Source organism: Myxocyprinus asiaticus, chromosome 5 (genome assembly GCF_019703515.2).
Source record: "Myxocyprinus asiaticus isolate MX2 ecotype Aquarium Trade chromosome 5, UBuf_Myxa_2, whole genome shotgun sequence".
Lineage (NCBI taxonomy): Eukaryota > Metazoa > Chordata > Actinopteri > Cypriniformes > Catostomidae > Myxocyprinus > Myxocyprinus asiaticus.
This window is the reverse complement of record NC_059348.1, coordinates 12,031,136-12,058,852: the sequence shown is the minus strand read 5'-3', so window position 1 is coordinate 12,058,852 and position 27,717 is coordinate 12,031,136. Positions and strand designations below refer to the sequence as shown.

The 27,717-nt window shown below is 40.1% G+C and overlaps 2 protein-coding genes across 4 annotated transcripts; one reads left to right on the top strand and one right to left on the bottom strand.

Moving 5' to 3' along the window:
- The first annotated feature begins 879 nt into the window (after window positions 1-879).
- On the top strand, window positions 880-8,866 carry LOC127440764 (E3 ubiquitin-protein ligase TRIM41-like). Its single transcript, XM_051697615.1, has 6 exons — window positions 880-1,738; window positions 3,422-3,517; window positions 3,597-3,830; window positions 4,447-4,466; window positions 4,576-4,703; window positions 8,114-8,866. Exons 1-6 carry the CDS (start codon window positions 1,148-1,150, stop codon window positions 8,665-8,667), a joined length of 1,623 nt encoding a protein of 540 aa, XP_051553575.1. The 5' UTR covers window positions 880-1,147; the 3' UTR covers window positions 8,668-8,866.
- Window positions 8,867-14,109: 5,243 nt separating this feature from the next.
- Window positions 14,110-26,758, bottom strand: LOC127440860 (phospholipid phosphatase 3-like). Of its 3 annotated transcripts, XM_051697880.1 has the most exons (6): window positions 25,437-26,758; window positions 23,146-23,303; window positions 20,285-20,565; window positions 16,027-16,084; window positions 15,384-15,560; window positions 14,114-15,136 (listed from the first exon to the last, which is right to left on the bottom strand). In XM_051697880.1, exons 1-6 carry the CDS (start codon window positions 25,561-25,563, stop codon window positions 15,008-15,010), a joined length of 930 nt encoding a protein of 309 aa, XP_051553840.1. In that variant the 5' UTR covers window positions 25,564-26,758; the 3' UTR covers window positions 14,114-15,007. The 3 variants fall into 3 exon arrangements, with proteins under 3 accessions (XP_051553839.1, XP_051553838.1, XP_051553840.1); XM_051697879.1 differs by lacking the exon at window positions 25,437-26,758 and having other exon boundaries at window positions 14,110-15,136; window positions 15,384-15,548; window positions 23,146-23,656; XM_051697878.1 differs by lacking the exon at window positions 25,437-26,758 and having other exon boundaries at window positions 14,113-15,136; window positions 23,146-23,653.
- Window positions 26,759-27,717: the final 959 nt, after the last annotated feature.

The window sequence follows — 27,717 nt, the reverse complement described above, 5'->3', positions numbered from 1 at the left end:
AATAATAATAAAAAATCCTGAATATCTCAGTTCCTCTCAAAACAGAGCTGAGCTGCCTAACGACTGTTGCTAAAGGCGTTTTACAACTAATCCAGGGTTGCCAGATACATCTCATATATTCATATAATATTTCAATAGTCTGCACTTAAAAAAACTTATTTGATAAACAAATTATGTCATACTAAAATATACAATTTTGAGTTAACAGAGACTTGTTTATTATCTAAACAACAAAGGAAAGGTTACAAACACCCAACTTGGCCACCACAGTGAAACTCGAGGGATTTCATTGGTGCATTTTAAACGGCGACTGTCATTGGCTACAGCACTGTGTGACGTAAGAAAGTCGCGAAGCGTATGATGCACAGGGGCTCGCGGAAATCTTTTTTTTTTTTTTTTTGTCTTTCTTTTTCTTATTTCTTATCTATCGTCAATGCCTTTTATGTATATGCACTGCTTTCCCAATAATAAAAAAAAAAAATTAATAAAAAAAATAAAAAAACAGGGGCTCGCGGAACTGTCACAACGTGAACAAAAGTGCTTCTTGTGTGTGTCAAAAATCCAGAAGTTACATTTCCCTGAAAAAAAAAAAGAGAGAGAGAGAGAGAGACTTACAGATTGTATATTAATGCAGGCAGATTAATGAGAGACAAAAATAAAACAACTGACTAAACAATTTACAATATTCAACACAACAGAGTTCTTATCATAGATTTCAAAAGTATACTTTAAACATATAAGAAAAGGTATTAAACATATAACCTATAATAATGCGTATGTAATTTTGTTCTGAATATCTTATGCTAATGAATGACAAGCAATTGGTTTCGCTTTCTGCGATGAATGTCAGCGCTGAGAAAAGTAACAGCTCCCACGTGATAAAGCGGTTGCAGCAGTGGTCTGGACAGTTGTTTATAGCTGAATATTGACACCGAGAAATACTGGCAGACAATGACTTTACAGTAAACACTCAATGAGAAAACAAAATGGGAGATTGATTTTCGAGCTCTCTTAAGTGATATATTAAAAGTTCCTCTAAACCTCGCGCAGAACAGCTGAACTTCAGGAAACAGTTTAATGTGTTTGAGACGTGTGTCGTCTTCTGATGTGAGTGACTCATCTGAGTTGATCATTTTATTCAGTTATCATGAGCTCTTTAAGTCTGGATGAAGAGTTGATCTGCGCAGTGTGTCGTGATATATTTGCTGAACCGGTGACTTTACCCTGCGGTCATAATTACTGTGAGCAGTGTGTGAATAAGCTGAAGAGATCTTTGAGAGAGAGTGAAGATGATGAAGATGAAGAGCGCGTCTTGACTCGCTATTACACATGCCCTCTGTGTTTGTCTCCGTGTGACTCCAGAGTGGAGCTGAAGAAAAACACGGTGCTCAACAACATCATTGAGAAATACCAGAGTAAAAGACACTCAGGCATCGAGTGCAGTGTGTGTAAAGGTGAACAGAAACTGACTGCGGAGAAAATGTGTGTGAACTGTGAAGAGTATTACTGCACTTTACATGTGATGCCACATCTGGAGAATAACACACTACGACAACATGTGCTGGTGAATCCAGTGGCCAACTCCAGTAGACTGTGTAAGGAACATGGGAAAGAGCTGGAGTTATTCTGCAGGACTGATGGCACAGCTCTGTGTGTGTACTGCATGTTACCAGCAGAAGCCAAACATCTGCAGGGACACAATGTGGTCAAACTCTCCGATTCACTGGACACTTTTAAGGTCACTCTAATGTTCCTCTAAAACCTTCTCATAGACAGTATACACTGCATGCCCAATTATTAGGCAAATTGTATTCCTCAGTATTAATTTTATTGTTGAACAAACACAATGCTCTCAGTCAATCCAAAATGTTATTGAACTTCAAACCTGAACATTTAACAAAGGAAAAGTGAGTTTTGTCTTTCTCAGGGGAATATATAAGTGTGCACAATTATTAGGCAACTATTAGTGTGCACAATTATTAGGCAACTAAATTACAAAAATAATTTCTTCCAACTCAATTGTTTCTCAATTTTTAGAGTAAGCGCAACAAATAAGTGACACAAAATGACAATTAAATAACATTTTTGGCCTTTCAGAAATATTCAGTGACCAATATAGCCACCCTTCTTTTCAATAACTGCCATGAGCCTTCCATCCATGGAGTCTGTCAGTTTCTTGATCTGTTCACGATCAACTTTTGCTGAAGCAGCAACCACAGCCTCCCAAATGCTGTTCAAATTGGTGTATTGTCTTCCCTCACTGTAAATCTCATGTTTGAGAAGGGCCCACAAGTTCTCAGTAGGATTAAAGTCAGGTGAGGAAGGCGCCAAGTCATTATCTGGGCATCTTTGAGGCCCTTGCTGGCTAGCCAAGCAGTGGAGTACTTGGATGCATGTGATGGAGCATTGTCCTGCATAAAGATCATGGCCTTCTTGAATGCTGAGGACTTCTTCCTGTACCACTGCTTGAAGAAATAATTTTTCAGAAATTGGCAGTAGGTTTGAGAGTTGAGTTTCAGTCCATCTTCAACTCGAAAAGGTCCAACTACCTCATCCTTAATGATAGCAGCCCATACCAGTACCCCTCCTCCAACTTGCTGGCACCTGACTCAAAGTGGTGCCCAGTGTCCATTAGTGATCCAGCCACGGGCCCTTCCATCTGGTCCATCAATAGTCACTCATTTCATCTGTCCATAAAACCTTTGAAAAATCTGTCTTCAGGTATTTCTTTGCCCAATCTTGACGCTTCAACTTGTGAATATATTCAGTGGTGGTTGTGTTTCAGCCCTCTTGACCATGGCCATGTCTCTGAGCACTTGACACCTTGTACTTCTGGACACTCCAGGTAGGTTGCAGTTCTGGAATATGGTAGCATTGGAGGATAAGGGGTTCCTGGTAGCTTCACGTTTAATTCTCAAATGTTTAGCAGTTAATTTGCGCCTTTTCTTCTCCAATTCAATCTTCAATCCAATAAGCATTCAAGTTTATATGGTTTGGAGTTGGAAAGTGTGCATGAAATAATGATAAGATCAGAATACTTACTTGCCTAATAATTGGGCACGCGTTGTAATGAAGTTCATATCCATTGATTTCCTCAAGTTGAGCAGTTGTTGATAATGAAGCCCTTTAGATATGTCAAGACATGTTCAGGCTCATACTTTATTAGTCACATGCTGAATTATTTGGGATGCCAGTGAAATGTATTTTCCCCCCACAAGCTACAATATAAGAACTAAGACAAAGACCGTAAATGTACAACAAATAAATACAGTATGCCAAGACATAAAAGTCTTGGATTTAATGACAGGTAGTATAATTCTGCATTTGATTATATATCCTATTGTTATTCCCTGGAATTCAATTTGGAAAGTTGAATCTTAGTCAGTTTACTGATCACCTTTCAAAAATCTCATTTACACAGGAGGACTGCCGAGTTAAACTGGACAATATCAAAGCTAATTTGTCTGAAGTTCAAGCTGGACTTTCTGAACTTGAGGAAAAGTCATCCACCACCAAGGTAAGTTATGTTAAAGTAAAATATGGATTGCTCTTCCACCCCCCCCCCCCCGAATGCTTCAGTGATTATTTCCACACAGGAGGGTCTTGAGAAGGAGCAGCGAGAGTGCACAGTGGTCTTGAACAGGATCCGACTGTTCTTGGACTTTGAAGAGAAAGCTCAGCAGAAGCGTTTCTCAGTGGATTTGCTGCAGGATGGCCGGAGCATGAGACAGAGAGCAGAGAGACTGGATAGATTGAGAAGTAGACTACTGCATGCACAGGAAGCTCTGATTCAGGCCAGAAGCTTTCATGACCCTTTGATGGTACTGCAGGTGAGCAGCTAATATTGGTGTTTTGTTTTTGCTATGAATACATGGACAAGGACTCACAGTAGTAATGCAGTGGGAGGAAAAGAGCGATAACTGACACTAATTACTTGTAGACTCATTCCAAACTGAATTGTTATTATTAACTGTAACACTTTTCAATGGAAAGGAGGAGGCGAGAAGCGAGGTTTCCCGGTTCAGGTAGGCGTTTAATTTGTCCACCTTGATGCTTACAGTTTCACAGGCAAATATTTACTTTAACACTTTAGCTTCATAACACAAACATCACAATAGCTTCTGTAGCACCGTGGCCTTTCTTGTGCCAGTCTCTCTCCCCGACTGCTGGCGGTGTGGCTCTTTTTAAGCCGCTCTCCTGTGCTCACTGAAATTAGAGACAGGTGTTAGACATAATTTAGCTCAGGTGTAAGCGCCCTTACCGCTTTCTCTCTCTCTCCGGAGAGATGCTTGACCACGCCCCCGCTGCCACATTAAACTTTTTTTTTTTTTTTTTTATAAAATGTTATCATAGACTAATAATTGTATTTTTTTTATACATTTAATGCTGCATTTTGTTACTTGTTGATTAAAGCTCTGTGAACAAATGTATTTTTTCCTTTTACAGACTATAACAAATACAGACTGGTAAGCTACTGTTGAACATTCATAAATCACTTGCTATTTTCATTGTTTACACTTTGTTCAGATTGACAGTTCCTGTTTTTTTTGTTTTTGTTTGTTTTTTTTCTGGAAGGACTGATTTGTTTGATAAACAAGCTTGTGCAAATCAGATCTCAGAGGCAATTGAGTGGAATAATGCAAAACCTAGAGCTATGTCAAAAATCTCCTCGATGTTCCAGTCCATCCGCAAGACATTTGCTGGTAGGTTCCTCTTTTTTTTTTATTTAAAGGAATGGTTCACCCAAAAATGAAAATTCTCTCATCATTTACTCACCCTCATGCCATTTCAGATGTGTGTGACTTTCTTCTTCAGAACACAAATTATGATTTTTAGAAGAATATTTCAGCTCTGTAGGTCTATACAATGCAAGTGAATGGGTGCCAAAGTTTTGACGCTTCAAAAAGCACAAAGGCATCATAAAAGTAAAACACTGGAGTCGTATGGATTAATCCATATTTTCAGAATTTATATGATAGGTGTGGTTGAGAATCATATCAATATTTAAGTAATTTTTAGCTTGTAATTCTTCTCCCTGCACAGTATTTATGCATGAATAATGTGAATCACCAAAAACACAAGAAGAAAATGTAAAAGTGATCTGTTTGTCACCCACACCTATCATACTGCTTCTGAAGATATTGATTTAACCACTGGAGTCTTATGGATTACTGTTATGCTGACTTATGTGCACCCATTCACTTGCATTGTATGGACCAAAAGAGCTGAGAAATGTTTCTAAAAATCTTCATTTGTGTTCAGCAGATGAAAGAAAGTCATACACATCTGGGATGGCATGAGGGTGAGTAAATGATGAGAGAATTAAAAATTCTGGGTGAACTATTCCTTTAATACTGATAGTCACAATTTAGTTTAAGACTGGTTCCCTTTCAAGTCGGTCGCTTCGATGCTGCCTCAGTAGCTAATGCTATGGGAAATCTCCATTGGCAGGTGGTGCTTGACGCTCTGCCCCTGATGCACGCATCATTGCGGGCATATAAACTGGAGCACAGTGCCATTTCATCAGAATTTTTCTCTTCAGGGTTGCGATAACATCTCTTGTGCGCTGAACACATGACTCATCGCAACGTTGTTTGGATTTGCACACCTGAACAACGTTCTAAAAGCTGAAGCTGCTCCTCTCTCCAGCTGGGTACTGTTTACGGTCATGCACAGCAATGTACTTCAGTTTACGAGTTGACTGCCTCGCAGCAATTTGTCCACCATTATGTTGAAGACTGTCCTCCACCACTACTGTCCTCAGTAGCGGAAACCCTGCGACTAGCGAGAGCTAACTTCAAATAACCTTTATATGTCTTAAGTCTTCCTTGACCTGTCTGCTGCTTTTGTCACAGTGAACCACACAATCCTCCTGTCCACATCCTCCGACCTGGGCATCACAGGAACTGCACTTGGATGGTTTGAGTCTTCCCTCACAGGCCGATCCTTCAAGTTCTTCTGGACTGTGTCCAAGTCACAACAACTAACCACTGGCCATTATTTTCTGGTCACCAAGAAGGACGGTGGGCTGTGGCCCAAACTGGACTTGAGGTGCTTGAACAGTACGCTCACAAGTCTCTGTTCAAGATGGTTACTCAGAGACAGATTTGATCTGATATCCATCTGTTAGACTTATTTGTAACATTGGAACTGAACGACTTGTATTTCATATACAAATTAGCCCTTGAGATTCAACTTCAAGGGGGTGGTGTATCAGTTCAAGGTTCTTCCCTTCGACTTGTCCCTGGCTCCTCACACATTTACTAAATGTATTGTTCCGACGCTCGCAGCACTTATGCTGAGCGGCCTCTATGTGTGAAACTACCTCGACAATTGGCTTCTTAACTGCAATCTGAGCATTTATCATGCGAGCACAGGGTTCTGTTGCTTATGCACCTGGAGCTTTGGGCCTCAAGGCCAAATAAGGGAAACAGACTCCACTTGGCTTGAATGCCGGAGCTCACAAATAGCCAGCGAAACACAATTATGCGTTTCCTCCTGTCTGCTTGCTACACCAAGTGCTGTACAAGGTTCGGGAAAACAGGGAAACCATGTTGTTGGTTGTGCCGGAGTGTCCCAACCGCCCTTGGTTCCCGGAGCTGGTGGAACTGTTGGATGCTCCCCTGTAGAGAACTCCGCTGAGAAGTGATCTGCTCTAACAAGCTTAAGGCACGATCTGGCATCCCTGGCCAGAGCTGTGGAAAATTCATGTTTGGCCCATTTGACATACATGGGTCATTGTAGCATGTGCTCGACACTGTTCTACAGGCCAGCGCACCCTCAACGAGGCAGCTATATGCCCTAAAATGGAAAGAGTGGTGTTCCTCCAATGGCAAGGACCGTGCGTTGCCCTGTGCAGGTGGTCCTCCACTTTTTACAAGAGTGTTTGGATGCAGGGCTCTCTCCATCCACACATAAAGCCATAGCAATTGGCCAGGACTCTTTGTGTGATTTGTCAGTGGGCAAACACCCTTTGATCAGTAAGTTCCTGCAAGGAGTCTAGGACTTAGCACTGGTATTAAATGCCCTTATGGGTTCCACATTCAAGCCATCTGAGGTGGTAAACTGGTGCATACTCTCTCTGAAGTCCATGCTGCTACTCGCTTTGGCTTCATTCAAATGTGTCCTTTAACTTCAGGTCTTATCAGTCAAAGTCTCTTGCTTAGAGTTTGGACTGGTTTTGTCAAGCCGTTTCCAACCCTAGGGAAGGTTTTGGATGGAAGGTTTTGGCCACTTCCTCCAGGGCTCAGGTTGTTACCTTGCAAGTGTTACTCTCTCCTCCTTCATTTGAGTCAGATGAGGCTCAGAGACTGCACGTGATCTGCCCTGTGAGGACACTACGCATGTGTATTGACCATACAAGTCAATTCAGGCTATCAGATCAGCGCTTTGTCTGCTTCGGAGGCCGTTCAAATGGTTTAGCCGTCTTCTCACTGTCTTTCTCACTGGGTTGTTGACGTCATTGCACTCACTTATGATTCACTGTGGTGTGAATAAGAGTTTATGTGGAATGATTCACTTCCTGAAATGGCTAGTGTCATTGTTATTCCTTCTAACCATAAATGGTTACTGAGTTTTTCCTCTCTTCCTTTCTATTTTTCAATTGGATGGGGAGACTTTGTCAATGCCTCTTAACTACCCTATCAGCTGGTTAGCATTGCCTTTGTCTGAGTGAATCAGTAGAACGGCGTGATGGTAAACAATTCCCATAGCGTAAGCTACTGATGCAGCATTGAAGTGACCAACTTGAAAGGGAACATGCTGGTTATGACCGTAACTTTGGTTCCCTAAAAGGAGGGAATGCGAAATTGTATATGCTTGCAGCTCTACTAATGTCTCGCTGTTAAGGGACAGAGAAGTGGTCTTAACATCTGTCTGTCCTGCATTAATGTGCACATCATTAACATGCACCATCTGCCAATAGATTGGCATGATTTCAGAGGGCTTCAGAGATCGTCACTCCTGTGAGAAGTTTTGCATAGCGTCAGTTACAGACACAGCATCTTGTTCCTCCTTTCAGAGAACCAAGATTACAGTCATAATCAAAATGCTTTCTGTATACATGCTGCTTCTAGGTAGTTTTTCATTAAGTGTGTCCTTGTTTAACTTCCAGGAGATGATATTGTGTTGAACTCTGCATCGGCACACCACAGGCTCAAGTTGAACCCTGAGCGCAACACAGTGTGGCTGACAGAAAATGGTGGGCTTTGTTCTGAAGAACTTTACTGTGTGATGGGTGAAGCTTCATTCTCCTGTGGTGTCCACCACTGGGAGGTGGATGTTGCTTCTGTCCACTCTTGGGCAGTTGGAGTGTCTTACAATTGTCAGCAGGGTTCAGGTCTCTTTTGTGCTCTTGGCAGGAATGATCTGTCCTGGAGCTTACACTATAGCAGGAACCGCAGGCAGTTCTGTGCCCAGCATGACTGGCTTCAATTCAGCTTCTCAGACTCTGTCACTGGCCTCCCCACCCGAGTGGGCGTTTTTCTGGATGTTGATACTGGTTTCCTGTCTTTCTATGATGCCATTAGAATGAAGCATCTTTATACGTTTTATTGTAACCTCCAAGCTCCTGTGTATCCAGCTTTCTGTCTAAGTATAGAGAACACAACGGAGGCTTTCCAGCGGATGAGGGTAATAAACCCCATGTCAGATCAAAGACTAACTTAAATGCATATCACAAATTGATAGCAGTACAAATATGTCATGTAAAGACAGCATGCAGGTACTGTTAGAACATAACTTACTGTTGGAAATTTGGGTATTTCTTCAGGCTGAGAGGGTAAATATGGCTACAGCACTTACAGTAATTTGAAAAATGCATGGGATTCTGCTTGCACAACAACGTTAATAAAAGTGATTAAAATTTCTTTCTGAATTTAAGTCACATTTTTCATGTGTCTTTATGATAAGCTGTTTGATTATATGGACAGGTTTGGTTTCTTTTGTTGGTTGCAATATTTAAACAGTATATGGAGAAGCTGTGTACAATGTTCTCCTGGTCAAAGTGTTCAAACAAATCTCTGGATGCATCTGGCTGCTTTTGTCACCTACGTACATTCCTGTTACTAGGCTGCGATCACACAGAAGTATGAAATCCCTTCTTTAACCAAAAAACTATTAGGGGCAAAATTGTTTGGTGTGGTGAAAATTATGCCACAACTGTGGGACAGTCATAATAATAATAATAATAAAAAAATAGAAATCATTTCACACATTGAATATTAAAATTATGTTGTTTATTTCAATCTTTATCATAGTTTTAAATGTGTAATAATATGTATTTTTATAATGGAATTTCATCATGCAAAGAGAGAATTTTCATTTTTGGGTGAACTATCTCATTTACTCAACCTCATGCCATCCTAGATGTGTTTGACTTTCTTTCATCTGCTGAACTCAAATTTCTCAGCTCTTTTGGTCCATACAATGCAAGTGAATGGGTGCCGAAATTTTGCATGTCCAAAATTGACATAAAGGAGGCATACAAGTAATCCATAAGACTCCAGTGGTTAAATCAATGTCTTCAGAAGCTATATGGTAGGTGTGGGTAAGAGACAGGTCACTTTCACATTCTTCTTGTGTTTTTGGTGATTCACGTTCTTCATACATACCACCCTCACCCACTCTCTTTCTTCTACAAAACACAAATGTCTTAAAACCATCTTCAGAAGTGATATGATAGGTGTGGGGGAGAAACAGATAAATATTTAAGTCCTTTTTTACTTTAAATCTCCACTTTCACTTAAATGAGAAGAGAATTTTCATTTATGGCTGAAATTGGGGGTCATACAGCATTACCCTGCAATTTGTTCACCCTCGGTCATATAAAGTAGTTTGGACCGGAGGCAGCACTGCAGGCCTGCATAAACAGTTTCAAGACTAACTGCTCTCCGGTGGAAATAAACATATTGTAAACTGGAGGATTGATGTTATCTATTATTTTTGACACCAGAGGATAAATGACTTGAATTAAGTTTTTGTCCTATCACCAATCATGTTTATAGCTAGCGTTTGACATATTTGAAACTTTGCATGATGGTTTAGCATATTTTTCACAATTAGAGCATCAGAATTTTGTGTTATTTGGGTTGTGAAGGAGACTATAATGTAGACTGAAGATTAATTTGAGTCAACATGAAACACTCTTTAGTTCCAAGTCACTTATATTAGTATGGTGCTTTTCACAATACACAGCCTTTAATCTGTATCTGAAATTTTTCTCCAGATCTGTTCTCCAGGTGTGTTTAGAGTTAATTTGCAATGAACCCAATGTCAGTGATTGAGGGAGATTCTGTCAGTCTACACACTGATGTTACTGAAATACAGGTAGATGATCTGCTACTGTGGATGTCTGGGGCTGAAAACACTCTCTTAGCTAAATTCAGTAGAGCGGCCAATAAGATCGCATTATATGAAGGTACTGATGCGAGATTCAGAGAAAGACTGCAGATAGACCATCAGACTGAATCTCTCACCATCACAAACATCGCAACTATACACACTGGTGCTTACACAGTAAAAGTCAACAGTAGCAGAGGACCATACTCAAAACATTGTGTTATTGTCCGTGGTGAGTAGCTCAAGTCTTTCAACATAAATTATTTTATTTACACCAGCTCTCTGTGATCAGCTTGGATGCTCTGACATCAACACAAGTTTGGATAATTTAAATGAAACTGAAATTGACTGCCAATCTTTAAGTAGTAGTGAGTGAATGCGCATCAGATCAGGAAAGCAAAATTTTGTCTGAAGCTATGTTTAAATTCACTCCTTATAAGTGTCACATGGGGCAGTTTTCAGCTGTTAGAATTTTTAAGGAACGGTTCAATTTCTTAATGAATAGGTTCAGTTTTAGTATACAAACATTTACTGTTTATAAAATATGCATTCCTCTTCACTGTATTCCAGCATGTACATCTAAAAACAATTCGGTTCATAACTCGCTTTTGGCGCCCCTCTGTGGACATTACACTTGAAAAATGGAGCTCATACATGCCCATACGATCAACAACAGTTACAGCTTTGGCCACTGGAGGCAGTGTTTCAAATTTTGGTAATCAAAAGTTCAGCTATTTCCGATTTCACTGTGAGAATGTTACTGCCCCCTAGTTGACAAACAAGGTGAATACTTGCGTTTAAAGATGCAGTATGTGAGATTCAGAAACCCTTGTTATTAATGACACCTGTGGCCGTTAAGTGAACTGCAGCCAGCTATCTGTTGCTCGTGCTCGTGCACACACTCCATAGGGACGCGAGCGAGCATCCAAAACAATGACGTAACGTATAAAGAGACTGAACATGATTCACTGACATCATGCTGACAGATGAGGTAGCATAATTAAAATGACACAGTTATGATGTTTTACTACAAACTTTGAGACTGCATATTATATTTGACTCTCCAGTGCTGGAACAGAGCGAAAACAAAGTGTGGATATAGGTCTGACTATGCGAGACTGTAGTTTGAAGTAATCACTTTTCTAATTAAATGCACAATGTAGCCTTTTTTGGGGCAGGGGGCTGGGTAGCTCAGCGAGTTTTGACGCTGACTACCACCCTTGGAGTCGGGAGTTTGAATCCTGGGCGTGCTGAGTGACTCCAGCCAGGTCTCCTAAGCAACCAAATTGGCCTGGTTGCTTGGGTTAACCTCCTTGTGGTCACTATAATTTGTGGTTCTCGCTCTTGGTGGGGCACATGGTGAGTTGTGCGTGGATGCCGTGGAGAATAGCATGAAGCCTCCACACGTGCTACGACTCCGTGGTAACGAGCTCAAGAAGCCACGTGATAAGATGCGCAGATTGACGGTCTCAGATGCGGAGGCAACTGAGATTCGCCACCCGGACTGACGCGAGTCACAATGCCACCACGAGGACTTAGAGCGCATTGGGAATTGGGCATACCAAATTGGGGAGAAAAGGGGAGAAAATCACACACACACACACACACACACACACACACACACAAATGCTCAATGTATATGACTGATCATAATAAAATTAATAATAAATTGCTTAATCTTTCAAATCGACTTTGTTGATTGATATTTGTGTTAATCATTAGAAAACTGAACTACTGGTGTTTTCAACCAGAGACAGAGATCTAGTAATCCACTCCACCAGTGTGTGTACCTCCCAGTCTTCTGTATGTAAATTAATGTGGTGAGTGAAAAGGTCGTCCCCACTGGTGCACGTTGTCACGAAAGGTCAACGTGTGTTCAATAACCTGTCTCTTTTCTGAGAAATAATGGTGGGAATGTTCAGAAGCTTGTTTGTAGCCAAGACTAAGTGGGTATACTATCTTTTATTTAAAATGTTCACTTTAAATGGGAGCTTGTAAAATATATTTCATTGTCAGCAAGTGCTGCGGTTTGTTAAATTGATGCACCTTTGACAAATAAAACATTGATTTTAAAATTGTGTCAAACATTGATGATATTGCAATATAACAGCACTGTGTGAAATGTCAGGCAGTTTGCCATATGGAGAATATCAGAGGGGCCTCGTCTGTTGTTTATGTTCAGTCAGCAGTATTGCACTGCCCGGCTCTTCCCCAAGAGAGCTTCTGTGGAACATATGGAGGTAATTTGAGTGAATTTTTCTGTGACCAAAAAACTAAAGTCAAATAATAATGAACCCATTGTTTCACTAAAGCTGCAAGGCAACCCGAGTAGCTGGGTGGAGTTTCTAGAGTCATTCCCATGAACAAGTGTGTGTTTTCAGCATATTTCTTTAGGGGAGATATTTTCAACTGGTTTTAATTGTACATTAGAGAAGCTACTTATTGTAAATTGGTGAGGACTGTAACCAACTACAATATCAATTGCTGTTTTATGGTTACAAATGCATCACTCAATTTGACACAGATGCATCATAGCATGAAAACCTATTTTTAGCAAACAGACTCCATCATCTAAACCACACAAATCCAAAGCGGCAAGAATGTGAGAGAGTGTATTTGTATTTCAAGCTTGTTTTTGGGGGAATGTTTTGAAGCCAGTAAAGCGAGATGTGAGTTTGACCACATGTAAGGCATTTCAGTGTGTCTGGCTCCAGTTAAAATGTCATCAGGGTAAAAGCCACTTACAATTAAACAGATTTTATGGAATCACCTGCTTTGAAAACTCCTGTTTAGTGTGAAAGGGGTTAAAACTGCACAAATCTGAGTTTTCAATAACGTGCATGCCTGGGTCACATTTTTTTGTACACTGAACAGGTTTAAAGTGTCATTATATAAATACTGATTGGCCACAGCATTAATGTATCAGTGCAATGCATGACATTCAGTATTAATCCCCAAACGAACCATAGAGCACATACAGTATATTACTAACAATGAACAACTTAATCTTAAACATTACCTGTGTTGTCCATAAATCCTAAATATTTTGTTTCTTTTGAATGACAAAATGCCTGTACATAAGTAATTTTGGATTAAAATATATTCCAGCAACTAGTCATATTGTAAAAAGATGTGTAAATAATTTTTGAATACAGAATGCGCATTTTTAAAATCTGTTCCTAAGCTTAATGTATTTTGATTAAATTCAATTAAATTGATAGAAAACAGTTTATTTTCATGTCAATTTTTTCATAAAGACAGTATTGATTGTTTTGTATAATTACGCACAATTCTGCTTTGCACCTGTATGTGTAAAGTGTCACAATGTCTTACATCAAGTTTTGATGTTTTTTGGATAGGATTTCTAGTGGTCACTAAATTGTTTAAATTTGTGTTAAAAAAAAAAAAAAAAAAGTATACAGACAAAACACAGAAAATAAATAAAAATTATACAAGTTGTGGCTTTCTCAAATACACAACCACTCTCACAAAACAGGGAAAATATCTGAAATATCTTTTAAAAAATACAATTAAATTAAATTCACATATACACACTCATTCCAACCAGCAGGAGTCACTATAAATCAACCTTTCCCACATGTCTAAAATACACTGTAAAAAATTTGAGTAGGAAAACAAAAGGGAGGCTGTGTTTGGAATAGCATACTACCATACTGCCCTTACTATTTTTGCAGTATATATATATATATATATATATATATATATATATATATATATATATATATATATATGTATGTATAATGTGCACAGTATTCAGATTTTCTGTATGCAAAGGAAACCCACATTACATACTATTTTTGTCAAAATGTGCAGTAATCAATAGGGCACATTGTATGAAATAATGTCTCTCACAATGCAAAATGCTTGACTTGACCTTCCATTTTCAGTGTGTTTAATGAACAAAATAATATCAGACGTAATCTCTTCTTGACTCATTTGTTTGGACTGCCAAATGTTACAAAATTGTCACAAATGTAATTAAGAATACAATTATACATGATTTTTAAGATGAAAACTGGATGGCATGCATATGCAATGTAATGAAGTCATGTGACAAGTTATACAGTTTTAAATGTTTACATTGGTATAAGAGCTGTTTCACTTACAGTACCATCAAAAAAAAAAAAAAAACATAGTACAGTGTTCAGTTGGCCTAAGTAGTAAGCTTGTATTCCATTACGCACATAGCCAGAGTAAATGGACAATTCATTTTTATAAAGGATAGGGGTACTTGCACAGTTAGGGTTAGCATTTGAAATATTCTTTGAATATTGTGCTGTATTCTCAAATTATGCTATACAATCTATCGTTTAATAATTCAACTAAGCATCCTTACTGAACAATAGGAATGTTTTGTTTTATGCAAGGAAATTTAAACAGGCGTATAACACAAAACAAAAAATCTGAGGTGCCATGTTCTCACCCATATCCTTTTGATGATGTTTATTTCCTGTGAATGAAAATTAGATTCAAGTGTTTTCCACCTTGCGTCAGTTGTTTTGTTGTGAGAACAAATATAAGTTGCTTCAGATTTGAACAGATGACTTTGCACGGTATGTTGATTATATAGTGGTGTCAAGTTTTCCTGTGGGTAAACCCATTCAGTCTCAGCGCGTCCACTGGCTGAAAGCTGCTGCTATCACTTATATCAAGCTATAGTGAGATGGTTGGTCCGTTCCCTGATGTCCACAGAGGATAGATGGTCTTTCTTTCTTTGGGTTGATGGCAGAGAAGAGCTCCTGCCTTTTGACCAAAAGAGGTCTGACACGTAAAACACCTGAAAATTGCAAGAAACAAAATCAGTAAAAGCATTTCCTCATCCAACTTTTGGAGTTATATCCCAACCTCTTTAATATTCCTCAAACGTTCTTTTGTGAAGTGTAAAAAAGGCAAAATTATATATCTGGGTATTTTGTAGATCCATTTGTGTTAGATATACTTGCTGGGTCGCTAAAGACCCGAGATGTGCAATTATGTTTGCTGAAACACCCATGCATTTAACAGGTAAAGTAGATTGTTCTTACAGTGGAGTTCGCCACCAGAGCTCCCTGAGCGAAGCCTGCGAGTATATCAGTGGGGTGATGCTTGTGATCTGAGACGCGTGATAGGCCAGTGTAAAATGTCATCATGAGCAGAGTGAACTGGACAAGAGGTCGGAGAACACGAGCCCCTCGCCAGGACATCCGTGACTGCAGGTACAACTGCATTAGCAAAGACAAAACTCAATCTACATTCAGCATCAATTATGAGAAGAAATGCTACAATGACACAACCAATCAGTAGTATGGTCATAGATAATACACTTTATTTAGAGTAGCACTTTTTAATTTTTTATGTGAATGAAACAAGGTTGTGAGGGACAGACTTCTTTAAAGGGTTGTACTATTGTTGTTTGAAGCAGAGTTGATCGTTCCCTGACAAAATTTGAAAAAACATCTTTCCAAAATTTTTTCAGAAGTCAAATTCCAGAAACAAAATAAAATAAAAAATGTAGATGTGATCTAGGACCTTTATACAGTGCATGTAAATGAAGAGACTGCAAGTCTATCACTCAACAGCCTCATTTTCAGTCCAGTCATAAATCAAATATGGCACTGCTCTGAATAAGGTCTATGAGTCATGCCAAGCACTACTGGTTTAGGATTTGAAATGATTTGAAATACTTACAGCCAAATACAGCATTGTGTACATCGAGAAGGAGGCATGGCCAGAGAAGAAGGACTTCCTATGAACAACCAGAGAATAGAAAATCATATCACACATCTCATTCTATTAAAGACAAATGAAAAAGACAAAAGAAAATTGAGGGATTTCATTTTTTTTTAAACACACACACACACACACACACACACACACACACACACACACACACACACACACACACACACACACACACACACACACACACTTCTACCGATGACACTCTAGCTGGACAACTGAAGGCACTGGTGGAGGTGTGGCAGGCAGTAATGCCCAGCAGGTTTAGACATTTACCTGTGCATCTGAGTAATATTCTGGGAGACCAGTGACTACTGTGAATAGGGCAGTTTGAATCCAGGGAAGACTGGAATACCGTCAGGAAAGACTGACTGCAGGACAGTCTGCACAGGTTTGGGCAGGCATGTTACCTTACTCACAGGTCCTCACATCCTAACTAACTATGAGCACTAGTACAAGAAAAACAGCCCGGTGGTCCTCCAAGAGGTGGGATGGAAGATGGACCAATTAGGATGGACTTTATGGACATGACTGGAACGGCTATGGATAATGAGCAAAAGATCCTTAGGAAATGCAGCTGCAGGTGGACGAGGGTAACTACTTACAAGGGGCTGTGGATTTATCAAGAAGGATGAAAGCAATTTTTTTGCACTGCAGCAGCAGGTCAGGAGGAGGATACAGAGCCTGTTGAGCATTACAGTGCTACTGAATCCACTGTTGTGGAAGGTCACCAAGAAGACCAGTACCGCCAGCAGGACAAGTCATGCCTGCGAGGCGAGCCGCAGGAGGATACAACTGTTAACCCACAGACAAGAGAGGGAAGGTAAGACAATGAAAAGGAGCCAGGGAGAAGGAAATGAATTAATTGGCCAAGATCTAACGATAATTAAGCCTGGAGCAGACTAGACCAAGACCTGAGCTACACCTTGGAGAATGCACTCTCAGCGGAAGGGTGGAGGCCAAGCTTAATATTTTTAGTGACATTGTTTATGAAGAATGTGTTGGTAGATTTGGGTAAGCGTCAGTGAAGAAGCTTGGTCCCAGAGTGATGGGTAGGAGAGAAAAGGAAATACTTGAGCAGAGGCAACTTCACAAGGCATGGAGAAGAGCAGAGGAGCATGAGAAGGGCTTGAAGGTATTGTGGGATGCATAAGTGCTAGGTTGTCGGTTTTGAGGAGGGCAGAGATAATTTGACAGCGGAGAAGGAAGGAGCATGAGAGGATGAAATTCCTCAATGATCCTTTAAAATTTGCCAGAAATCTTCTCAAAGAGAAGAGTGGAAAGCTGGTGATGCTGAAGCAAGATCTAGATCATCACATGAAAGAACAACTAGGGGATCCCCATAAAGACAGCCCGCTAGATTCACTCAGATATGTCCCACAGCCAGCGGAGTCAGTAGTGGGATTTGATGTAGCTCCACCCAAGTTGATTGAGATCAGGCAAGCGGTAGAAAAAGACAGGACAACTTCAGCCCCGGGCCCGAACGGGATACCTTATTGCAGTGGCTCCCATCACAACACTTTTTGGATATCTCTCTAATCAAACACACCTGATTCAACTCATCAGCTCGTTAGTGGAGACTCCAAGACCTGAATTTGGTGTGTCAGAATAGGGAGATATACAAAATTTGCAGTGTTGGGGGGCCTCCAAGAACAGGTTGGGAACTACTGCCTTATAGGTTGTATAAGTTGGTGAACTGTTGGTGCCCAACAGTTCTTAAACTGTTATAGAGACTACAGAGTTGCCTGGAAGAAGCAGTGCATACTCCTTGAATGGTTGCATACCAGGTTTTCCTGGATGTGTGGACCATGCATCAGTAATATGGGATTAGATCCAGTCTGCCAAAAGAGACTAGAAAGACCTCCATGTTGTCTGGCTGGATCTGGCAAATGCCTATGGATCAGTTCTACACAGCTCATCAGCTATGCACTGGAGTTCTTCCATGTACCAGAGTGTATTAAGAGCTTTCGTAGATAGTTACTGTGGGGACCTGAAAATATGTCATACAACACTGGAGTACATAACTGGATGGCAGCAACTGGAAAAAGGGATTGCGATGGGATGTTCAATCTCTCCCATCCTATTCACAGCTGCATTCAGGATCATCCTGATTGGCACCACACAGATTGCCCAAGGAAACCATGCACAATCTAGAGTGAGATTGCCAGCACTGCGCAGCTATATGGATGATTTCACAAGTATCCTCCAGACTGCTGCATGTACAAACAGACTCTTAAAAAGGCTGGAAGAGCTTTTGGTATGGGCAATGATGAAGATCAAGCCAGCAAAATCACGTAGCCTTTCTATTTGTAAGGGGATTAGAAGCGATCAGATATGGTTTGAGGTGGATGGTGAAAGAATCCCGGTGTTGGCAGAGCAGCCCTTTCGAAATTTAGGGAGAGAATACACAGCAGATCTGTCAGATAAACACATGGCAGGGTTGGTTCTGAAGAAGCTGAAAGAGGGCTTGGATAAGAAAGACAATTGTCATCTCCCAGGCAAATACAAGGGATGGTGTTACCAATTTACATTGTATCATTACCTGATGTGGCTGCTGAAGAGGTGAGAGGTCATGGCAGTGGCAAGGATGGACACAAAGGCCAACAGTTACATCAGGAAGTGGCTGGGCTTTCCGCATTGTCTTTCAGATGTTACATTGTTTGGAAGAAATGCCTTACAACTGCCATTAAAATCCATCACCCTAGGATACAAGCAGGAGAAGACCAGGCTGTTCTTAGAACTAAGAGAATCAAAAGACCAGTCAGTGTGGGCTTGTCAAGCCCAGGTCTGAACAGGCCATGCCCAGGTCTGAACAAGCCATGCCGGGAAGGCAGAGGAGGTTGAAAACAGGGCAGTTTCAAGACTGAAGCAACAAGAGATAGTTGGAAGAACCCAATAAGGAAGAGCAGGCCTTGGATGGGGGATGGCTCTCAAACGGTGTTCAGCAGCCTCTATAAAAATAAATAAATAAAAAAACCAGAAGAAAGCGATGGTAGTGACAGCAGTAACTAAGATGGAAGAGGAGGGGGTATATGACTCAAGAAGTCAGCCAGCAGCAGCAAGGGCACTGGACAGTATGGGAAGGTGAATCTAATAGAGTTTTAGGATGGGCTGACCAGTGGAAGATACCCCAGACCAGGATACGTTTTCCAATAAGATCCACCTATGACAGTCTTCCAAGCCCTGGAAATGTTCTCTGTGGTATGGTAAAGAGGAGAGTTGTCCCTTCTGCAAGGCCCCAAGAGCAAATCTGCAGCACGCTGGCTTGGTGCAAGACCACCTTGGCACAAGGACGGTACAGGTGGTGGCGTGATCCTGTTCTGCAAAAGCTGGCAGAGATCCTTGAGGTGTGTAGAATAAAGGCCAACAAAGGTCATCATGCTCCTCAGAAGAAGTACATTGAGTTTGTTAAAAAGGTAGGTACCGCACAAGGCATGGTCAATCCTGGCACATGGAAGTGACTGGTCAATGGTGGTTGACCTTGGCCACCAGCTAAAATTTCCTTCCGAGATTGCCATTACCTCCTTGAGGCGGACATAGTGTTATGGTTGGCATCAGCTAGGAAAGTCAAAATGAATGAACTTTCTGTACCATGGGAAGAGAGACTGGAGGCAGCCAGTCTAAGAAGGATGGATGAAAGGTGGGGTGTGCAGAAGTGAGGAATTAGGAATAGGGAACAATTGCGATATGTGGTGTGGTAGCATGTAGAAGAAAGGGGTGGGGAGGTATTATTTCCACTGACCCACTCGGTCTTTATCCAGTAGTTTCTGGAGAGGGAATGAGTGGAGGAGTGAAACCAGGCCAAGCTAGGCATTGGAGGGGCGGCTGACGCAGTCTCACTGCTCGCCTCCCACATCGCTCTCCTACTTAATCTGTTGGAGGATTGCTTTAAGGATAAGCACTGGATAGGTGGTAGGCAGTTGCTGCCCCACCACCAGGAGATGTTCCGGGATTAATCGGGCAAAATATTTGTGATAGGTGGCTCCCGGCTGAAGAAAATACACAAGCACACTTTCAAGCAAATTATTTTATTGTTTGTTATGAAAAAATATGCTGTTTAAATTGAAGGCAAATATATCTGGACACTTCCTGGTTCTAAAACATAATGAACCTCATACAAGTGACTTAAGTGTCCAAATACTTTTTGGGGCTAACTTTATCAACCCCATCACTTATTGCTTTTAAAGAATATCAAGTTGTACAGTACCTGGCTTCTTGCACTTTGCCATCATCTCCAGTGCACCTGTATTCAGTAATGTAACCCATGGAACAGTTGACTGAGGCCAAATCCGGCCGGCACACATCCAGGAAGTGAGGTCGTAAGCGGCCCACTGACACTTTGGCAATATCGGTGAAGGACTGACTGACGGCACAGCCAAAGATAAACACACCCACTTGCTTGTAGAGAACAGAGATGTAAGGGTTCCCGACAAAAGCGTTGGAGCTTTTATGAAGGTAGCGAATTCTGTAGCTCTCACCTATTGTGATCTGGGCACATGATGGATTAGAAATACAATTTTACATCAAAACTTTTTCAAGTTTAATTCACCAGACAATACAAGACTACATTGGTTATTGTGATTATACAGATTATACTGTGGATTTTCTTTTTTTAAATATGGTTAAGTGTAATCAGAGCTGACAGTACTATCTATAACCTTACTGGTAGCTTAAAAAAAAATAAGCCAAAATATTTACTGTAAATGAACATGTAAAGGCAGGAGATTTATAGAACTTCGTGAATGACAGACTGGTGTGTGCTTGCAGATTCTGTGAGGGCTTAATTATCAGTTTGGTTTTATTGATTACATTGATTAATTGGGTATTACTTGATGTTACAAAGATTAATTGGTTTGATTATATTACAGAATTTGAAATGCTCATATGTTACACCTGTCAAAAACTTGACTTTACAAACTGCTTTTCAATACAGAATTACAGAAGTGATGAGCGTTAGTTTTGTTCCTCAATCAGCAATCAAAAGACTTGATACACTCTATTGCCAAAAGTATTCGCTCACCCATCCAAATAATTTAATTCAGGTGTTCCAATCACTTCCATGGCCACAGGTGTATAAAATGAAGCACCTAGGCATGCAGACTGCTTCTACAAACATTTGTGAAAGAATGGGCCGCTCTCAGGAGCTCAGTGAATTCCAGCGTGGTACTGTGATAGGATGCCACCTGTGCAACAAGTCCAGTCGTGAAATTTCCTCGCTACTAAATATTCCACAGTCAACTGTCAGTGGTATTATAACAAAGGTGGAAGCGATTGGGAATGACAGCAACTCAGCCACGAAGTGGTAGGCCATGTAAAATGACAGAGCGGGGTCAGCGGATGCTGAGGCGCATAGTGCGCAGAGGTCGCTAACTTTCTGCAGAGTCAATCGCTACAGACCTCCAAAGTTCATGTGGCCTTCAGATTAGCTCAAGAACAGTGCGTAGAGAGCTTCATGGAATGGGTTTCCATGGCCGAGCAGCTGCATCCAAGCCATACATCACCAAGTGCAATGCAAGCGTCGGATGCAGTGGTGTAAAGCACACCGCCACTGGACTCTAGAGCAGTGGAGACGTGTTCTCTGGAGTGACGAATCACGCTTCTCCATCTGGCAATCTGATGGACGAGTCTGGGTTTGGCGGTTGCCAGGAGAACGGTACTTGTCTGACTGCATTGTGCCAACTGTGAAGTTTGGTGGAGGGGGGATTATGGTGTGGGGTTGTTTTTCAGGAGCTGGGCTTGGCCCCTTAGTTCCAGTGAAAGGAACTCTGAATGCTTCAGCATACCAAGAGATTTTGGACAATTCCATGCTCCCAACTTTATGGGAACAGCTTGGGGATGGCCCCTTCCTGTTCCAACATGACTGCGCACCAGTGCACAAAGCAAGGTCCATAAAGACATGGATGAGCGAGTTTGGTGTGGAAGAACTTGACTGGCCTGCACAGAGTCCTGACCTCAACCCGATAGAGCACCTTTGGAATGAATTAGAGCGAAGACTGCGAGGCAGGCCTTCTCGTCCAATATCAGTGTCTGACCTCACAAATGCGCTTCTGGAAGAATGGTCAAAAATTCCCATAAACACACTCCTAAACCTTGTGGAAAGCCTTCCCAGAAGAGTCGAAGCTGTTATAGCTGCAAAGGGTGGGCCGACGTCATATTAAACCCTATGGATTAAGAATAGGCTGTCACTTAAATTCATATGCGTCTAAAGGCAGATGAGCGAATACTTTTGGCAATATAGTGTATTTCAAATAGCTACAGAACATTTAAAGGTCAACTTCCAGATTCTGTAACACTTGAATTCATAAATTATTACGTTCCTTTTGTTAAGTGATAAAGGGGTTCGTTAATGACTAATAATTAATTAACATATGCATTATAAATCATTGATAAACAGTTATAACAACATGCATAAAGGGTTACAACATTTTTGCTGCATTGTGACAAATCATGAATTAGGGAATTTTATGTTTCTGATTAATATAAGTGTGAATAAGTATGTTAATAAAGCATTTATAACATAAAATGCTCATGTTAAAATGTTCACTATTTGGCAAGTACTGGATGAAATTTGCCCATTTTATGCATGTTGCTATAACTGCATATAAATGATTTAAAAATGTATTTGTAAATTACTTATTTGTCATTAATGAACCCCTTTATAAACCCTTAAAGGGAATATTAATGTAGTGTTACCCCCAGATTGATATATATTGTTTATAAAATGACATTGAGGTCTGTCTCAGTATATTGTTAACAAACAGTTGGCAAAAACATTTGTGCACCAAACTAATTAATAATCTAGTTGCTGTTGGTAGTTCACAGAGCTGAATTGGTTTAATTCAGAAATTAAACCTAAGCAACTCTTTCTGCATGTTTTGCTTGAAAAGTGTTTGTGTTACCTTTAAAATAAATGCTACTTGCTTTAATATTTTGTTATTTAATGCATGACATTCGTACATTTTAAGTGTGGCTAAAATGTCCAAGTACCTTTTGGGGCCACTGTATCTCTCTTGATATGTAAAAATGGCCCAAAAGTACAAACATATAAACACCATAAAGTACACTTACAGACAGAATGACGATGAGAATGCCGACTGCTGAGAGTACTCCATCACTGATAGTGTCTCTGTGTTTGGCAGGATATTTGATGGACTCATCAGAGCAGTAGAAACCTCGTCTGTAGGGCTTAACAGAACCACACTCGATGATAAGAAATGGCAGGGCAGCTACAGAGAGAGGGAAGCAACAATATTGGCATGCTAAGAAATGTGAATTTAAGTGGGAAGGAGCGCACATCAGGACACAGATATGAGCACAATGGGTTGTGGTATTTAAAAGCCATGAAGCACTATCAGCCTTGCAAATGCAAGAATAGCTATGAATATTGATCATACGGGAGGTTAGGGATTTGAACAAACCCATAGTATCAGACTTTGACAAATAAAAATGTGTACTGTGAACATGAATGATACCTCAAATCATTTGGTTTGTTGGGAAGAGGTGCGTTATTACTTTTCAGAAGCAATTGAAAAAAAAAAAAAAAAAAAAAAAAAAAAGAAACCTTCCCATAGACCTGCTACTTTAAACTTACAGCAGTAGTGGGCAAATATGGGTTTTGGTAAGTGTCAAAATGCATCCAGAGTTGTACTGAGCAGTTTGTACTTTTTTCTTTTCTCTCTTAAAAAAAAAAAAAAACAAAATTTCAGTTGTAGTCCTGGAATGTGATTAAGGCTCAAAATGTTACCAAACGGCCACTGTAGGAGACCCCGTTTACTGCAGGAAGTAGCCTGTTGGCCAACAATCCACTTTCAGCATTTTATTAGGGATTTAAAAGAATATAAAATTATTCTATAAGCTGATTAATGGTGACCGTGACCTTTATTAACAAAAGATCTTAAAAGGAATATTCCGGGTTCAATACAAGTTAAGCTCAATCAACAGCAGTTGTGGCATAATATTGATTACCACAATTTAATTTTGACTTGCCACTCTTTTTTTTTTTATAAAATAAAAAAGTACAAATCTTAATTTTACAACTTCGTCGCAATGACGATGTAATGTCAACAAACCCTAAAACAACTGTAAAAATAACAATTTAAACAACTTTACAGCTCAAATAATACATGAGTTTTAACAGAAGAATTAATGTAAGTGCTTTTATAAAATTATAAGCTTCACATTTCTGCCGTTAAACCCTCCAAAAACTGGCCCCATTCACTTCCATTGTAAGTGCCTCACTGTAACCTTGATTTTTCTTTTTATATATATAAAAAATGAGGGACAAGTCGAAATACATTTTTGTGGTAATTAACATTATGCCACAAAATGCTATCGACTGAGCTTAACTTGTATTAAACCCAGAATATTCCTTTAAGCCAACTGTAAAAGCATAAAAATGTGATGTAATGACACAGTTTGGCAAAGTTTTTGTTTCACGCCGCAGTAACATCATTTGGCTTTGAGAATTTGACAAAACGTTACAAAACTTTAGCTTCTCTGTTGAGATTAATACAAATTTCATTCTTGCATTTCACTAGCACCTTATAAACATGTGAGTGCTGCTCACAGAATGACTGGAGAATGAGGAAGCAGATGTTAGGAGGTATGTAAGAAATGTGGAAAAATAAGCGAAAAGGGAGAGCATGAGCAGGAAAGGCGGTCTGAGTTTGTGGTTACTGTCTTCTATTAAAGCAAGTCAATCAGAAATGTGAACAAAAGGTAATTATTTTATTCTGTTGATTGGTAGCTTCAACACAATAAGAACATGCAATGCTTTTTAAAAATGTCTTCTATTTGGGAATACAGTGTTTTACATATCCTGAGGTGTGGCACGCTATCAATTCAATTTACATTTTAAACTGCATTTTGCTAATTATAGAATATTTACTAAGCAGTTTTTATGACCTTCTATTAATTAAGCCCATTTCAATTGAACGCCACCGGACATTTTAAAATTACCTAGTGAAGGCAAGTTGATTAAAAATTGTGAAATGGTGACCACAAAACCCAGACATACACTTTACCTTACACATTTGTATGAATTGTAAATTATAATTTTGATGTTGAAAAAAAAAAAGTGCATGGACACTTTTTACTGTATGTCAACTACTCTATAAATATGGCTTATCAATAATCAAAAATGCATGTTTTTTGTTTTTGTTTTTTTAAACATTTTTTAAAAGTGCAAAAAAGTTATTTTTACTTACGGCCTGATTGTGTAAAAATAAACATCAAAAACAGAAAAAAGCAAAACCATATAATGACAATAATTGTTCAAACTTTTTAGTAAAGAAAAATAAAAAATAATGACAATATTCTCTTAGAACTTAAGTTAATAAAAAAAAAAATATATAACTCACCGAGAAATAGGCAGAAAAGGTCCAGCCCGACCAGCAGTTTATTTCGTCTGTAATCTTTGCATTCACTGTTGTTCAATCGGTTTCTGCTGTCTGCAGTCATGTCTTTCTCCACCAGTAACTGTTGCATTGATTTAGCGTGATCTTTTTCAAAAGACTTAAAAGATATTTATGCCAGTTTGTGCAGATGAGAGCGATTTGTTCACGGGAAAATCTGTCAACTCAAACAATTGCATTCAAAATCATTCCCTTCTAACTGACCTAAACACTAGTCTTGAGCACTTTTTCACAAACTCTCTTCATTTAGCAGCTGTGACTGCCTCATATTTATGAAATGACAAAAACCTGATGCTGAAGCCCACCTCTTTCTCATTGTAGTTAACTCAAACCACATGGTGTCTATTAAACCGATGGGGGTTGCGAACCTGAAAACTTAGGCTCTGCATAGCACATCTGGAGTTATACATTGCATGCAATTACACTATATTTAGTCCTTATTTCACAAATCAGTCCATTGGAGTTCATAATGCATTCTTTATACCAGCGTTTTTCCAAAAATATGCAGTAAAATTAACACCAATCCAGACTAGAGATTGTCAACATGATTTTATTCTAAGGTGCCTAGCTCAGGCACAATATTTGTAGCTCATAAAATATCCCTTCTGGGGTTTGAACCTACAACCTTAAGGTGATATCTTTAACAATTAAGCCACACCAGCCACTAAACTTTCTAAGTCATTTGTTTGGAGGTCTACTGTGGTGTTCCTGTATCTCAGCTGCTAGAGCATTGTGCTAACACCACTAAGGTCATGAGTTCAATTCCCAGTGAAAACATAAAATGCACTGTAAGTTACTTTGAACAAAACTCTCTGACAAAAGCATAAAAAATGTGACACAAAAACAGGGTGTTAAGACTACAGGTAGGAAATTCAGTAGATGGGGTTTGTGTGGCGGTGAATAACATCTTGGTTTTGACTGTAACCTCGGTTCACTGAAAGGAGGAAATGAGATGCTGCACCAGTGGCTCATTTTCAGATGACACTTGGCACTCCGCCCCGTATGCATTTGTCATAGCGAGCATATAAACCAGAGAACAGTGCCATTTCATCAAGATATTTTGACTGAAGGGATGAGCCATCTCTCAGTCCCTTTAAAGCAAAAAATCAGTAGTGCGGCAAGCAGTGTCTCATTCCCTCCTTTCAGGGAACCAAGATTAGTCGTAACCAAGAGGTTCCCTTTCAAGTTGTCTTCAACGCTGCATCAGTAGCTGATGCGATGGGAATCGTATACCATATTACCATGCTACTGATTCACACACACCAGAGCAATGCTCACTAGCCAACAGGATAGTAAAAATCATTGAACGCACTTCCCTTCACATTGACAAATGGGAAGGAAGAGGGAGAAACACATAGGTTGCCAATACACATAGGTTGCCAATCCTGAAATAAACATTACCAAAAATGCCATTAGCCAACCAGGGTAGTGAAGACATAATTACAAAATTATGAAAAGTTATGACAAAATTAGCTCCTCTTTGCATGCAAAACATTGAAATCAGGTAAAACACTAGAAGCATGACACTACCCAAGGTAGGGTAGTGAATCATCAACATATCAACCCTCCTTCCCAGCCAATGTCTGGGGAGAGAGGGAGTAAACAAAGTTATAAAACCTGGCAAATGTGTTAGGGGGAAGCCCAGCCTACAATCCCTTCGCCCAAGCCCAGGAGGAAGCAATTCTCCTGGTAAAATGATCTTTAACACCCATTGGGCATTGCACTCTTGCAAATCATAAGTAAAGCACAATGGCTTCAATAACCCAGTGAGAAAGTCTCTGCATGAGACAACCAAACCATTTGTTCGGACTCATAAGCATACAAAGAAAAACTGTTCTGACAGCCTGAATTGAACATACAGTACATGTGCAATGCCCTTTCTGGACAAAACATGTGTAGCCTCTTAGCCTCGTCCAACTCAAACAGAGGAAGGGAGAATGCTTGCAACATGACAACCTGAGCCCTCAAGGGAGTGGCAAACACCTTGGGCACGTAACCTTCTCTACGCTTAAGGAGGGCCTTCGTCAAGCCCAGTCAAATCTCCAAACAAGAGTCTTTGACCGACAAGGCCTAAAGGTCCCAAACACATTTAACTGAAGCTAAAACGAGTAGCAGCACAGTAGCAGCACCTACTTGCGTTTTGCTGGCCATTTGTGAGCTAGGGCGTCCACACCCAGTGGAGCTTGAGTCATGGAGTACCAAAGGTGACAATGCATCATCTCTGGGG